Source organism: Pollachius pollachius (genome assembly GCF_949987615.1).
Source record: "Pollachius pollachius genome assembly, chromosome: 6".
Classification (NCBI taxonomy): domain Eukaryota; kingdom Metazoa; phylum Chordata; class Actinopteri; order Gadiformes; family Gadidae; genus Pollachius; species Pollachius pollachius.
In genome coordinates this window covers 15,853,125-15,868,639 of record NC_136939.1, presented here as the reverse complement: position 1 = coordinate 15,868,639, position 15,515 = coordinate 15,853,125, and the positions used below count along the sequence as shown (strand labels likewise).

The following is a 15,515-nucleotide window of genomic DNA, read 5'->3' as shown; positions in this document are numbered from 1 at the left end:
CTATAGTGGGAGAATGAAATAGCATGACAAAAAGTATTGATGGCACTAGAAGCAGCTAAGCCCTTGGAAGCTTTTCCATGATCGGCATGGATGCTATTATCTCAGTTCTTAATAAAAACATTGAAAAAAACTCCCACATCGAAAATAGAACTCTTGTGCTTCACACGTGCTTTACGATAGAGTATTGTTTCCTTTTGAATGACTGTGCTGGGTGTATACTTGTAGCTCAAAAGGTGTGCACAAAACAAAAATCAATGTCAAAGAATGTTATGGAATGACATCATCGACAGATGATGAGGACTGGTGAGGGCTGAAGAGGTTGGCTAGAAATGACTCTGCATCACTTACTCAACACGTTTTTTTTCATGTTCTCGTACCACGTAATGGCAATACTGGGAATACTACGTATTGGAAAGAAGGCTGAACCAAACTTGAATGCGGTCAAGAAGGCCACCCAGAACGGTGAATTCAAAACCAGGCAAACCATACACTCTTTCCAAGTTTTAACATCTCATACAGAGAAAGAGCAAAACATCAAATGCCTAAACCAGCAGAAGCTGCCAACACAAATATATCAAAGTTTGAACAAATGCCACGGCGGCCGGCAACACAAGGAGTGGTGTAGTCTGTAGTAAGCAGTGGAAATGTCCTCGCTTGACTTGTTAGAAGAAGCAAGAGATAGAACATAGATAGCTCTGTGTGTGTGGGTGGGTTGGAACACAAAACCTTGTTCACTTCACAACTCGAATGTTAAGTGGTGGAACCACAAAATTCATAGATTGCATTGACTATAAGTGTCTTGTGACATTTAAAGTCACTTGGGGTGCAGTAGCTCAGGAGGTAAAGTAGGCAACCGGAAGGTTGCTACTCTGATCCCCGGCTCCCCCCAGCTGAGTGTTGAGTGTCACCCTAACTGCTCCCTAACTGCTGACGAGCCGGCTGTTATCTTGCATGGTTGACACTGCCATCGGTGTGTGAATGTGTATGTGTGAATGTTAGGCAATGATTGTAAAGCCCTGTGAGTGGGCACTTGTTGGAAAGCGCTAAATGAATGCAGTCCATTTACCATTTATCAGTTTATGTAAACAAAAAAGACTGCTCTTTTGTAAACGAACACAGCAAACAGACAACTTATGTTCGCAAACATTAAAAATAATGCATAATATGACGAAGAGACTACTTTAAACATTGAAGGGTCAGTGAACCCTGGGATACTTTTTTAGTACCGTTGTCGTGTATGAGCGTCATAGTGAGCAATAATACCCGGTAGGGCGGAATGTGTGAACACAATTGTATCCATCTTGGACCCTAGTGTGAAGTCCAAACATATCGGATGCGGCTTATCTCCGGCTGTTTGGACAGAGTTGCCCGTCCGCCTATGTGTGGACCGGCAACTCGGATCATCCCTGCACCCGATACTCCAGAGTCCATCAGGAGTTTGTTTGTGAAAGGCCTGTAAGTGTGTGAGAGGCCTAACGCTCACTCAGACATCGAAATAAGCCGCTGCTCAGGCCTACCACACACACCGTTGCACTATACAACAGGGGTCCGGGAAGCCTAACCACAGGACGTAGGTCACGAAGAAGGCAGTCGGCATGAAACAAAAATAATTGTTTTGAGGACAAATGTCCTTTAACATCAAGCACATAACCACTAAATGTGCAAGAAAAACTGAAATAATTTGGAATCGGCTGCAACGCAAATATTCTGCATTTTCCAACAAGAATCATGTCGATGAGGTTATTTATGCTACATATCCTTTGTATTTAGAGGATTCAATTATAATGGGAAATTCACACACTTTTACATCCAGTGTTTCCCCCAGCACTGTATGGTTAAGGCCGCCTTAACAACAATAGGGCCCGCCTTGACTATCAATGTATATAAAAAAAAATATATATATATATATATATATATATATATATATATATATTATGCATTAACACAGTACAAAACTCTCGTAGGGAAATAAAACATACTTCCATCAAGTACAAAAAATAAAGATAAATGATGCATCGGTAATACTGTTCTAAACAATAGTCGTGCCATAGAGCTTTTTGAATGGAATTTAAACGGCGGCACCAGGTGGTTGTATACACTATTGTGAACTGAAACCCTCACCGAAGACCTCCTTGACCACCTTGACTAAGAGATTTTCTGGGGGAAACACTGACATGCGAGTGTAAAACAGTGTAACAAATGGCATTTCAAGGATGAGGGGGATTATGTTGAGGGGGTGTGTCATGGTGTGCATTTATAGCTGCTTTAATACATCCATGTTTTGGAGTCGTTGGTCTCTGAGGTCGTTTCCCTTTTTTCGATGACTAAAAGTAAGTTCAGTTTTTCAGAGAAGGTTTGTATCCAAAACAGAACTCATCCTGTCTTCAAAAGCATCCTATAGTCACGTACCGCCGTGCAATTAAACAATGGCTCATAGAGCCGTAATTATGGGTATATGACTGTACTTCACCACCATGGCTGCAATAAGAGGAATGTGTGTTGAGAACTTAAATAGGCGCTGCCGCTACAGTGACCGTGGTGACTACGACAAAGATACCCGATTGGGATTGGTTAAACTGATTTGTCCCCAAGCTATTCAAATGAATGAATCGCCAAACCGAAAATTCCTGCAGCAGAATTGAGCAGATAATAATGGATGAAGAGGTTGAGAACTAAACTCTACAGAGGCGTGTGTCAGACACAACAACACACACTTATTGCATTTTGTTTTATATAAAAGCCCATTGTAAAATGAAATTGATTCATTTAAGAGACATTCAGGCCTAGGCTTACTTTATTTCCTACATGGCATCTAATAGCCTACATACAGTAAGACATAACAGTGATAAATCACATTGGTGCCATCTGATAAATGTAGCTTCCAGGCAAGCCCTTCCGAAGGCTTTTGTGGGCATTTATCTAGCATGCTCACTCTGTAGTAGACATAGCGACATTTCGTACTTTTCAAAAGGCAGCTGCGTTCCTTTTTCAAGGCGTTGAGAAAAATTCCATACCACCCAAGCCCAACTCCTGTCATTATGTTTTGTCATTTACCGAAGACAAAAGGAAAACTACATGTTAGCCTCTTTTGGTGGGCGGGGTGATGTTCATCACATTCTCAGCATTCCAGATGGGAGATTGGCGAGCTCCTGTCTAACATGTCAGCACAGAAGTTACCCGATTGTGGCTGTCCCCATTCACCATATACTTAGGTAGAATATAAGTGTCTGTACTAATTCACTTTATACTATGAAGAAAATATAGTAGTTCTGTGAAACACAGGAAAGTGCCTTATTGAACTCATATTATTACCATTCAATTTAGTTAATGTAATTATTTAATCATGCAAAGCAAGTTATTTTCTGAATGACTGCTAAGGAGCAAACCAGGGCTGAAAGTAAATCCAACAACTAAATGAAAGCATTGAATGAGAATGAGAATGTTCTGTCTCCCAGTTCCAGCTTGTCTTCATTCTTGTCAGGATCGCTGGGCATGCTCAGAACGTAAAGCATTGCCAGAACAAGTACTGTCAGGTGTCAAACATTTCCACCACTAGACACTAGTCTGGTCTTCCCATGTAAGGTAACTAATTGGGCCTACATAAAAGTATGGCATGCACTGTGTTTGTAAAGAGAAAGCAAGAGCATGTTCAGCAAGTCGTCCGGGTCAGCTATCTGCATGTCAAATAGATATATGGAAATTCATACAAAAGAAGCAGCTGACAAATACTGAAAGAATCCCCGAGCTGCAGAGAAATGGCTTAGAATGGAGGGATAGAGGTGTTGTCTCTGGAGGCTTTTCATGAGCTCTGGTCAATGGTTTTGGTCGGCTTAGCTGGTATCTTTCAAACCTCCGGATCCAAGAGCAATTCAGATTTTATCATTTGAATAATTATGTGCCACAGTATTTACATAACTAAAAATCACATGCAGTTCAAAATGGACAAGAACGCAGGCACAAACACATTCTGCACTCTAAAAAGACCTCAGTCTTCTGACACAACTGCCCATGCACGTGTGAGTCGGCAATTCTCCACTCCACTGAAATAGGCTACACCGAGGACCTTGTTCTGTCATTGGAGTTTGTTATGTTCAGAGACCCACAGTTGCAGCGCAAATATGTAAAAAGTACATTTCTGTTGTTATGTTCCCCTGTGTATCAGGATGACAGATATCTATCCATCTCATATAATATAATATAATGTATATATAAAAAAAACATATTGTCTCGAAAAAATGGCTGTAATAACGACTGCACTCCCACGTAACATAATCGCTTAACAGAACACCATATGTTACACTATTTTACACTTGGATGACGGGAAAGACGCACAGCAGGAATAACAATTTCCCAAATGGGCCCATTATAATGTTACAAAAAAGGAAAAAAATCATATTTTCATGTGATTAACTATTAATAATTTAAATTAATGATTCAAATTTAAATGATTGCCATTATTGCATCATCCACCTCAAGAGATGATGAAGTAGGGGCACACAAAAGACCAGTTTTAGATTATTTTAAGAAAATGACCAATTTTGACATTGACATTCCATGTCTTGTCATACAGCAGTCGAGCAAGCTGCCTCCATGTTGAGCGGTAGGCTATACCATTTAGATTGGAATTCAAACTGCTGCCTCAGAAGCAATGAACTGTTCTACAGGCCACCTACCTAGGTACAATGGTACTAGGTGGGGGCTGCACGCCACCTAGGAACTTTAACTGGGCTGCAGGGAGGTGGTGTTGGAAGACCGGTTTATTGTAAAGGTTTGTAGACAATAATACATAACCTGATGCTCCATGTTGCCATGATAAGTGTGTGTGGTGATTGCTGGTTTTACCTGTGCACTGCACACTGATTTCTCAATGCACAAAGTGTGCAGCCTCTCCCAGCCCAAGAGTCCCATCAGTCCAACGTGGGCCAGGTAAGGCTGCTTAAACCAGCCATTTTCCACATACAGTCCAAAAAAAGGGATTCAAACTTTTGTCCAGCATTATTCCATACACATGGTGTTTCAAAGTTATTTAGAGGGAGACTTTGCCATATGAAGGATAACAATATGCAGGGCAGATTATGGAGATGAGAAATAGGGGGAAGAGCTGGAGAAGAATTACATGTTAAACTACCTTAAAGTAATTTGTGAGATTCCAAAGTCCAATTAGCTCTTATTAACTTGTTATGTCAGATGCATTTAATGTAAAAAAAATAAATAATAATAATTGTGTGTGATATTTAAAAGTGTTAAAATAAAGAGGTCTGAATTATTCTAAAATATGCCCTGAAGTCAATTTCTACAGGAAAGTATGGTACTAAATGTAATTCTACATATCATACAACAACTGTCGACCTACATGATAAAAGATCAAATACCACCGGCCCAACCAAAACTAAAAGGGTTGTAAAGGGTTATTCGTAAGTAACATATTGCTTGCGTTTTAAAACCTTTTCAAGCAGCTGAACAAGGGAGTATGTTACATAAGTGTGTGATAGAAATATTATAGCGGCCAAAGCCATGATATGTCAGCTGTATTTCCACTGCTCCGGGAGAAAGGGGAGGAGGAAACTGTATGGAACCGTGAGTGTGTACGAGTGAAAAGACCACAAATCCACATGGTTAGGAACCAAACCAGCTTCACTTATAAATAAAGTTAGAGCAACGGCGTAACCCAGTACTACAGCTCCCCTGTGCCACCGCTGTTGTGACATCCCAATTTACCCTCAGGGAGAAACATAGCATAACGTTATTTGACTCAACTATGCTGGCCGGTTCGTTGCCAGGCTGGTCCCATTATTTGGGGACATACGACGTTGAGTTGTCGCCCATGATATTATGTAACGTCATGCCCAGTATCTACAAGTATAACACACTATAGAGTTAAAACAGAGTCAAACACGCAGATCAGAAAAACGTAAATCGTTTCATCGAGATAGTTTTAACACAGCTCACATCGGTGTCATGTAACGTTACACCTTGTCTTGGTTGTATTAAGTACTAAATACTAGCTTTTAAGGATCTAAGCGCAGTGACTTTGTGACAACAGCGCAGAGACGTGGATCAACAGTTGGGGTTAGCATTAGCAGCGCAGGCTAACTCAGTGAGCGTAGCTGTGATTACCTCGGCGGTCCGCAGTGAGGGTCTTTTCTTCAAAGCTTGTTTGAAAGAAGTTTCCATTGCTCCGGTCATTTTCATTCTTAACCCGGTTTAAAGTAGTCCAAAGGTAGATCACCGCCTTAGTGTCACTTTCTCGTATCCTGAGATATCCCGCTAAACGCACATCCCGTAAGTCTTTTTCCACCTCGCCGAGTCGCGCACGGAATCAGTTTAAAAGTCAAAAAGTCCTTTTACTTGGGTTCGAGGCAGCACCGAATACTATAGCTCCCTATACTAGAAGTATAATATATGTCAGAATAATAGTACGAACACATCTTCTGTTACAAATTATTTAGCTAAGTGAGCAGAGAAATCCAGGAGTTGTGATTTAGATCCCTCCTCCTACAGAACTGTTCGAGTTGACGACATCTGTCTAGCCGCACGTTTTACGGTCCTCCCTCCCAGACCTGACTCCTCCTGTCCGGACTCCTGACAGCAGTTCACCGGTAGTGGTTCTGACTTTTGACTTATTCAACATATATTCTTTCAAATGGTGTTATTCACTTTTGATTCCCCTTTGAAACTATTTGACCATAGTCGACTCGATTACTGTAAACCAGTGTGCTACTCATTAAAAGGAGATTGCCCAGGAGCGATTTTATTTATCAGAATAACAAGGACAATGTCATATTGGGGCACTTACTTTGCTCATTTACTTTTTATCGATCTTCCCGAGAATGAATAGTCCAAATTAATTTAATCAATTTAAAGCGGACCAAGAAGAACACAAACTCAAGTGAAATCCCTTTTATCAACTTTTTATTGCACAATATTCCCATAAAATTGGGAAAAGGATCATTCAAAAAAGAACCAAATCCTAAAAACAATCTGTACAAATAAATGGAAGTAGACCAATTATATACAAATAACATGAACCGTTAAACACACCATGGCCAAGTAGATGTATTATTCATATTGCCTAAAATAATAAGTGTCGAAATATAGTCTTCTCAAAGCTTGGCCAAATGACTGGACAACAAATACAGAAGCAGATTCCTTGACCGTAAGGTACATCCTATCCAGCATGTGGAGCTTTAGATTCAGATACCACATAGCATGAGGTTTCTACTATCAGCCAAAGAAAAAATAAAGAAATGTCCATTGCATGAGTGTTGAGCCAATATGGGACTTGATACACCATTGGAAAACCCGATTCTGCCTTACAACAATCGGGCGTCCCAAACAGAAAAACTCCTTCCTATGCCTGCGAAAATAAAAGCAAAATCGGGTTCCTTTTTGTATTTGCAGAATTACACAGTTCAGTGAGTTGAGATGGAAGTTCATTGCAGTGGATATGGCTAACATTCTTTAGTTGGATTTTTATATATTTCCTCTTTACATTAGATGTAAATGAATTGTATAGCCAATAATATCCAGCTGCAGCCACAGAATCTCTCTTCAATTCGTAAAGTAAGGTAATCAAAATGATAAGTTTTATAGCTTTTGATAATTTCATGTCAAACAAAAATAATGCATTGAGTAATTAACAGTGTAAAAGTTGCTGTTTTGAAATAAATAAAAAAGATCCAATCGACTTATTGACTCGTTTATCTTCCACTTTAATTTCAGAGGAAACCTGGTCATTTTGAAGCCTTCCTCACGGATATTGTTCCTAGTTTCAGTTCATAAATGGACATCTTGCACAATTAAGAATATAAATTATTTCTAAATATTCCTTGGCATTTAAATAATTGTGCACTCCTTTTTATTCAACTTTGTTTAATAAAAAAAATATTCATCTTTTCAGGGTTATTTTATCCGCTATAAATGTATCCTGTAACCCTGTGAAGCATGTATGTAAAAGTGCTCTATAAATAAAAAGTTTCCATTATTTCTGGTACACTCAGGGCCTGCATGTGTGCATCTGCTTCACCCTTTCTGAAGTACGTCCAACAATTTATCTTGTCTGGCTGGCATAGTGCGGCGAGTATATGATAAGCAATAATGGCTGTAATCGCCTGCAGACTCTCATAAAATATGAAATTTGTTGCAGGCTTGTCGCCAGGACTGCCCCCCCCCCCAGAGCTTAAACATAATGACCAGAGCATAGGGCGATAGAAATTACTAAATAAAATTAAATCACTATCTTTGTCGTTTTGTTTAAGTTGGAGCCGATTCCATGTTACAGCTAACACAAGACAAAGCACACCTCAAACATACCCCCATACACACACAAACACTGCTAATGGAAGATAAACGTTTGATTTTTGTCAAGTCAAAAATGTAAAAAATGAATGGGTACGCCTCTATAATTTCCTATTTGATACTTTAAAATATATTTATAAAAAATCCATCATCAATCAACATTAACAAGACCTCAAAACACATTACTACTGTAAACATCACAAGGGTGGCAAAGCAACGAAGCATGTGGACATATTTCAGCATTTCTGTGTTTCCGTGTCATTGCATTTGACTCCATGGTTTCCACAGTTGTGAGGGCCCCTTTAAGCAAAATTAACTTCCCTTTTTGTATACCATCGAGAGCAAAGCAGAGACATCTTGTTTACCAAAGTCAGCCAGAGCAGAACAACATTGTATTTGTGTACCTTAATGGATTTCAGTTTTTAAGGCAGTGAATAATGAATGGGTCATATATTTTCAAACGCTTGCATTGTGGTCCAAGGTAGTATGAATCTTATGAGAAGAATGTCATAGCATACCCTTACAGCTTTTGAAACCAGTTTTCAGGTAATTTAAAAATAAAATTAAAACCCACCATGCAGCCATTACTACCCTAAGAAAGCATAAATTATACTCTAAAAACACATTTGCAAACACACATGTACCCTTAAAATAGTATCTAGGGTAGTTCACTTGTAAACATGTGAGAACAAAATTGGCATATGTGAGACTGATAGTGTTCTTAGATATTCACGGTGAAGTAAAAAACAGAAAACATTGCAGTACGTTGGTAATCTTCCCGCTGCCAACTTCTGGATTTAAGATTGTACAGAAATAGATGTAAAAAATAAATTCCATCTTCATCGTAGATAACCAATATCATTATTGGTGGCCTGTAGCTAATAAAGTCTTTGGCTTACATGTCCAAAAAGTATTAAAACAAACAACAAAATTAAGTCATTTCTGGGGCTTCAGTCAATTCGAACTTGTATTTTGCCACCCCCTAGTGGCACAGTGCAAAAATTGCACCACTTTCTACTGCAACTACAGCAATTAACGATTTGATATGAAGAGGCCCAGGCCGCACCGGTCCGACAAGCTGTGCTCTGCACAAGCTCTCCGTAAGGCAAACAGCAATAGCCTAAATGCCAGGGGGCAATCTCGGGGTAAGTGTTGCACCAAAAGACAACCATCCGGGAGGCCACTGTTCAGTGGCTTCCTATGAAACCCTCTTTTGGCCACTTGGAGGCTTCAAAGCTTTATAGAAGGATCTGGGCCACATACGGGGAGTGTGTGCTCGCCACTGCCGCCAAGAGGGGAAGGTCACTGGACTCAATTCTGAAAGAAAAAAGAAAGGAGGCCAGAGTGTTCAATATGAAAAATGTACATGTATTTAAAACAAAAACATATAAAATGACAATAATTTTAAATGTTGTAAATGTCTTTGTGATAAGGGTATAACTGTATACAAAACAAAAACGTATAAACTGACAATAATTCTAAATTGTGTAAATGTCTGTGTGATAAGAATATATAACTTTGATTTTGAACCTAATTTCACTTATTTGACATTTAACCATACATACCACCTAAGAGTTGTTAAGATTTGGAATCAGACAGTCTCTTACCCCAGGACCATGCCCAGCTCTTTGACGTGGACTCTCGTCTGGCCTTTCAGGTACTCGGCAAGCATCTTACTCTTGAAGTAGATCTCCTGCAGCCGATCTTCAAGGTGCATGACACACTGGGCGTGGAGGCAGTAATGGAGAAGGAATTAATTGTTGGGTTCAACACAGTTTCTACATTTGTATAGACAGGTCAAAGATTCCGCCCATGGTTTGCGCACTGGGATATACACTCATTTCAGCCAACTGGGAAAGTGAAATATGTTTGCCGGAGGCTCTGTCAAATCTTTAGCAAGCACGTATTGAAGGTGATATTGAATATAAAAATAATTAACAAGACACAGTCTCACTAGGTAATTACAGCCCACACGCACCACCTACCCTAGTGTGTGCCGTTTTCCAGCTATTTGCAAGGGCAGGCAGTCAGGGGCAATGAAATAAGTATACCCAAATGCTTTAGAGTGAATCCGAGTCATAAGTCAAATGCAGCAAATGGCGTTTGTGTGTAAAATTCAGCATTAACACATAGCCAGGTTTTTAAGCGACTGACCAAAAGCATCCCTTTAGGGGGTTGGATTCTATGTACTACCTAGTTTCAAAGCCTTCTGAGGCATTCACAAGTAGAGTTGTGATTGATTGAGCATTGCAAACTCTTGATTTAGCCACAAGCCTTTTTTTACTTTAATCACAATTCCAATGAAGGATCCGAGTAAGGCATGTCACATCTGGCAAATTGTACCAGATGTTGTGTAATTTGCACCAGTGGTAATTAAGAAGAGATGTTTAAAGTTTAGATGGACATTAATGTTCCAGGAGGCAAAGAGGTTCACTATACCCAATCAGGCCTGAATTCTAACGGCGCATTACCACCAGAGGGTGCGGGTCGGTTCAGTCTGTATTTCTGTACAACGGCGAAACATTCGTTTATTGAAACAAACGTCGCGCAAAGTTTAACATCCTTCTGGGACGTCCCGATTGTTGCTCTTTGTTTATTGTGTCGCATTTTTCATTTTCCTTGGATTCATTAGCAGGCTACACTGTGTCGGGTTGCTATGATGTCGCGATGCTTACGTAGCTGCCGCGGCTATCGCCATCCGGCTTTAACCCCGCCCTACCATAAGGGTACTGTCGGCGGGGGAAACGCGAGCCGTAACTGAGCTGCGCTATACCGCACCCTCACTGCTTCTCCGAAGCGTACCCGCCGGTGGAAAAGCACCATACATTTCAGAGGTTTTCAGGCCATCTGGGCGTTGGAGTGGGGCGTATACCCCTCAGGGCCTGTGCTTTAGGTGTTTCCACAGATAAATAACAAACTTGAATAAAAGGTTGATCGTTTTTTCTTTGATCAAAATTACTTTCTTTGATCAAAATCTTAGTAAGGGATGTCCATAGAGCATGTGCAACACATTTGGTTTAATTTGTGGTTATTAAGAGAAGAGTACAGAATAAATTATCCAGACGGATTTTATGGGTCAAAGAGGCCAAATGTTCAGCCCGTCAAACAATAAGGCAGCTCTCTCTCGTCTCTGTCTTGATTCTTACCCAGAGCAGTTTTTTTTTAATTAATCTCCAGCCCACATTAGACACAATCCGTCAGTCCCTTATTGAGAAAATGTGAAGTGGACAGGGAAGTCACTCACAAAATTGGGCGAGAGGTTGAGTTTGTAGAGCTGGTAGGTGGACTGCAGCAGGCTGGAGACCAGGGAAGACACCAGCACCTCCTTCCCCAGCTTGTTGACATCTGTGGCCCGCCGCTGGCTGCTGGCCACCTGCACTGTCCACCGGTCCGTGTCGGCGATGATGCACACCGCCTCCGCTATGGGCTCGTCCAACACAGGGTGCTGAAGGAGGGAAAAGGAATAGATGGAAGAAAAGGAAGTTTAGGCGGGAAGAACGCCAGGAAGGAAGCAACAGAGGAATCATTTTTATTCCAATACAACTCAAGTGGTTGGAAATCTCAAGGTTTAATTCTCAGAATGACCTAATAGCCCATATGTTGCATTAAAGTTGACATATTATACCACCAGGTTTTGAGGGTGATTAACCATTACAAGCCGTTTGGAAAATCGGCCGCTTCTGACATCACAAGTTGGCGTGTCCAATTAAGGCCCATTCACACCCTACGGTAAATACGGCTAGGGACCCTTTCGTCCGGTCCCGGATATATATAGAGAGTAGTATAATATCTGATATATATATATATATATATATATATATATATATATATATATATATATATATATATATATATATATATATATATATTGTATTTAACGTTTTATACTTATATTATACTACATACCTGACCTTTTTATTTTATTGTTCACCTGCTTTGGCAATTTTCAGCAAAAACCTTTTTTTTGCCGATTTCGGATGACACAAAGCAAAATCCTCTCATCTACACATGCCATGTTGGCGATTGTCGATGGCGGTAATTTGTGACACGACAGTCACTGCCCTCTAGAGGATGTATTGCATAACATCCATAACAACGCTGAAACTGGACGGAGATATGAAGGGTAGTCCCGGAGACAACGTTTGGTACGGACGGACGAATTTCGTCCGGATCTGGAGGTATGAATCGGCCTTTAGATGTGTGCTGGATAGATCTCTACCAGCCTACCCAGTGGACTGTAGCAAACGTTGCTCATTTATCCATCATACATCTGTATGGACACGCCCACTTGTGCTGTCAGAAGTGGCAGCTTTTAATGTCTAATCACACTCACACCTGGTGGTATAATATGCCTAAGTTTTAAACTCTGAATTGATGTTGTCAATTCTGGCCATGGCATCGGTGTCCCCCTCTCTTGCGTGTCATGGCCCATCCATTACCTGCACAGCGTGGCTCAGCTCAGCCATCAGGCCCTGTCGCAGAGCCTCGTCGCAGGGGATACCCTGCAGGACGAAGTCCGGCACGTAGGTGGGGCAGTAGCCGCCAAACAGCGACCTCCCGAAGTTAGCGATGCTGGGCTTGGAAAAGGTCTCCGTCTGCTTCGCCCTGTTTCGATGGGGAACAATAACAAAAGTCTTACTACATATAGTTCAACACACAGTGTCATTGTTGTCAACATTTCTCTACGTGTTTGTAGATGACTCATGCATCAACGTATGTGAGTGTGCGTGTGTGAGCGCGCGTGTGTGAGTGTGCGTGTGTGAATGTGCGGGTGTGAGTGTGCGTGCGGGTGTGAGTGTGCGTGCGGGTGTGGGTGTGCGGGTGTGAGTGTGCGTGTGTGTGTGAGTGTGCGGGTGTGTGTGTACCGACCCAGGGAAGGGCACCAGCACCTCCTCCTGCCAGTCCTCCGTGTCTTCGCTCTCGCTGTCGCCCAGGGCACTGTCGAGGCTCTCGTTGCGCGGGATGTCCCAGTCTCCGAGCGCCGTCTCCGCCTGCTTTTGGTCCCCCTTGGTCGGCCCGGCGTCCCGGGGCGCGGTGACCGACACCACGATGCCCTGGTCCTGCGCGGCAGAACACGGCCCGCAGCAGCAGTGGCCCTCCGTCGAGTCACACCTACACCTCTCCCGGCCGTCTCCCGCGACCGGCCCTTCTACCAAACCCACACTCCGACGGAGCTGGGAGCCCGCCGCCGCCGCCGGAGCGCCGGTGGCGGCGGGCCCCTGCAAGGCGCCCGCTGGTGGATGGGCCCCTGAAGGGTCCAGCAGCTCTTTATGCGTTCTGTCCGTGGTGCTGACCCCCGGTGGCGTGCTCACCGGGTCGTCTATAGTCCTGGTCTCCACGGGGTGGTCCAAGCTGAAGTACTCGTCGAAGTGGCTGTAGTCGTCTGTGCCGGAGCCAAACCCCCACTGGGGCATCTTGCTGGAGACCCGCAGCAGGGCGCACGCCCGGGCCCGGCCCGGCTGCAGTCGCTCCTCTGGCAGCACACTGCTGCTGCTGGGGGAATCACAGCCTTCCACCTGCTGCTGTAGTGGTGGCTGTTGTGGTTGAAGTTGTTGTTGTTTATCCTTCAGATGCTTCTTGTGCTTCTTAAACTCCTCCTCCACCCTCCTCCTGCGGCTCTCCGTGTCCGACTCGGGGGACATGGAGTCCCCGATGAGAAAGGTCACCTTGTTGGCCGGCTGCTCCTCTTCCTCCCGCATCGGCTGCAGCGCCATGGGCCCCGTCGCCATGGAAACCGGCGTCGCCAAGGAAACCCCCAGCAACGGCGAGGGGGCTGTTGGGGAATGGCTTTTATCGGGAGGCTTCTTCTCTAGGGGAACCCCCATGGTCAGGGGGCCGGGGATTCTTATTGGCTGGGTGCAATCAGCGGACGCCGTGTCTCCGGGGCCCTCCTTCTCCCCGGGGCTTACCGGGCTGGGAGTTGTCGGGGTGATGGGTGTTGATGGAAGGTAGTGCTCTGGCACCGGGAGGGTTCTACTGGGAGACGCAGAGCCCACAGGGACCACTGCCTCCAGCCTGGTTTCCTGTCGGGGGCTGATGGACTTCCTGTGGCGCTGCCCTTCCTCCTCTGCACTGACCAAGGGCAGCTCCGGCCCGCCCACCTCACCCCCTTGTCCTGCCTGCAGCAAGCTGCTCCTGGACCCCTGGCTCTCACTGCTGTCCTCGTCCTCGTCCTCCTCGTCCTCCTCCTCGTCCTCATCCGTGACAGTGACCCTGGCCGCCGGCGCCGCCTTGGCCACAGCGCAGGGCTCCGCCCCCGTGTCCGTCTCGGTGCTGCTCTGCCGGCAGGCGGCCGCCGCCGCGGCGCCGCCGTCGTCCCCCGGGGCGGCCTGGCCCAGGTAGTCGCCGCTGGGCTTGTGGACGGTGATCAGCACGTAGTCCGACTCCTCCACCTCGCCCCGCCGCAGGGAGGTGGTGATGAGGGAGCCGGGCATGACGATGGCCTCGTCCTCCACGCTGTCCAGCAGGTGGCTCTCCAGGAGCTCCGAGCAGCGGATGAAGTAGGTGAGCACGTAGAGCAGCCGCTGCACCATCTCCTGCCGCCGGCCCACCACCACCGTGCGGCTCAGACGCACCGGGGAGCCGATCGCACCGTACAGGTCGCCTGGAGGAACGAGCACACCACACACACACACACACACACACACACACACACACACACACACACAAACACAGACACACACACACAGACACACACCTTTTTAGCATTGGCTTGGCCATAGTATGGGGTAGTGGGGTAGTAGTGGCAGTGTATGGTCACTTAACAATTGCAATATCCCCGTAGTGTGGTAAAATTCCATTTTCAGAAAGGAAGAGAAAGCCATCATCATAAATATCAATATGAGAGGAAAATGGTGAGCCTTTTTATTAAAGGATCAGTAAATGAAGTAATTTGGACTAATTCTATTGGCAACAATTATTTTAGTGAAGGCTGTATGCACTGTTATGATGGTTTGATCACCCAGACCTTTAACACTTTCAAAACACAGAGAAACACACCTCAACTATAAGTCACCCACTAGGTGGGGATGTTGATTTACTTTTCACCTGTTTCCTTATGGGTCTTTGGCCATCCACTTTTGTTTCCCACATTGAGAAGTTGACACAGGTTCCATTGCACAGCTCTATCCATTTCTATTCTCTTCAGAAAAGCATCTACAAGTTGACCCAAGTTCCATTCCACTGCCCTCCTATTCTTACGTTCTTCAGAAAAGTAC

The 15,515-nt window shown here is 43.9% G+C and overlaps 2 protein-coding genes across 6 annotated transcripts in view; both read right to left on the bottom strand.

Moving 5' to 3' along the window:
• Nucleotides 1-6,479, bottom strand: part of rapgef6 (Rap guanine nucleotide exchange factor (GEF) 6) — a 98,021-nt gene extending 91,542 nt beyond the window's left edge. For all 4 annotated transcript variants that reach the window (XM_079738538.1, XM_079738539.1, XM_079738540.1 and 1 more), the window contains exon 1: nucleotides 6,118-6,479. In XM_079738538.1, the coding sequence (XP_079594664.1) occupies nucleotides 6,118-6,192 (75 nt within the window). In that variant the 5' untranslated portion in view covers nucleotides 6,193-6,479. The remainder of the gene's footprint in view (nucleotides 1-6,117) is intronic.
• A 1,209-nt stretch (nucleotides 6,480-7,688) lies between these two features.
• The window catches only part of fnip1 (folliculin interacting protein 1), a 37,520-nt gene continuing 29,693 nt past the window's right edge, over nucleotides 7,689-15,515 (bottom strand). For both annotated transcript variants that reach the window (XM_079738339.1, XM_079738340.1), the window contains 5 exons: nucleotides 13,168-14,902; nucleotides 12,738-12,903; nucleotides 11,543-11,743; nucleotides 9,906-10,021; nucleotides 7,689-9,615 (listed from right to left, as the gene is read on the bottom strand). In XM_079738339.1, coding sequence (XP_079594465.1) covers nucleotides 9,537-9,615; nucleotides 9,906-10,021; nucleotides 11,543-11,743; nucleotides 12,738-12,903; nucleotides 13,168-14,902 — 2,297 coding nt within the window. In that variant the 3' untranslated portion in view covers nucleotides 7,689-9,536. The remainder of the gene's footprint in view (nucleotides 9,616-9,905; nucleotides 10,022-11,542; nucleotides 11,744-12,737; nucleotides 12,904-13,167; nucleotides 14,903-15,515) is intronic.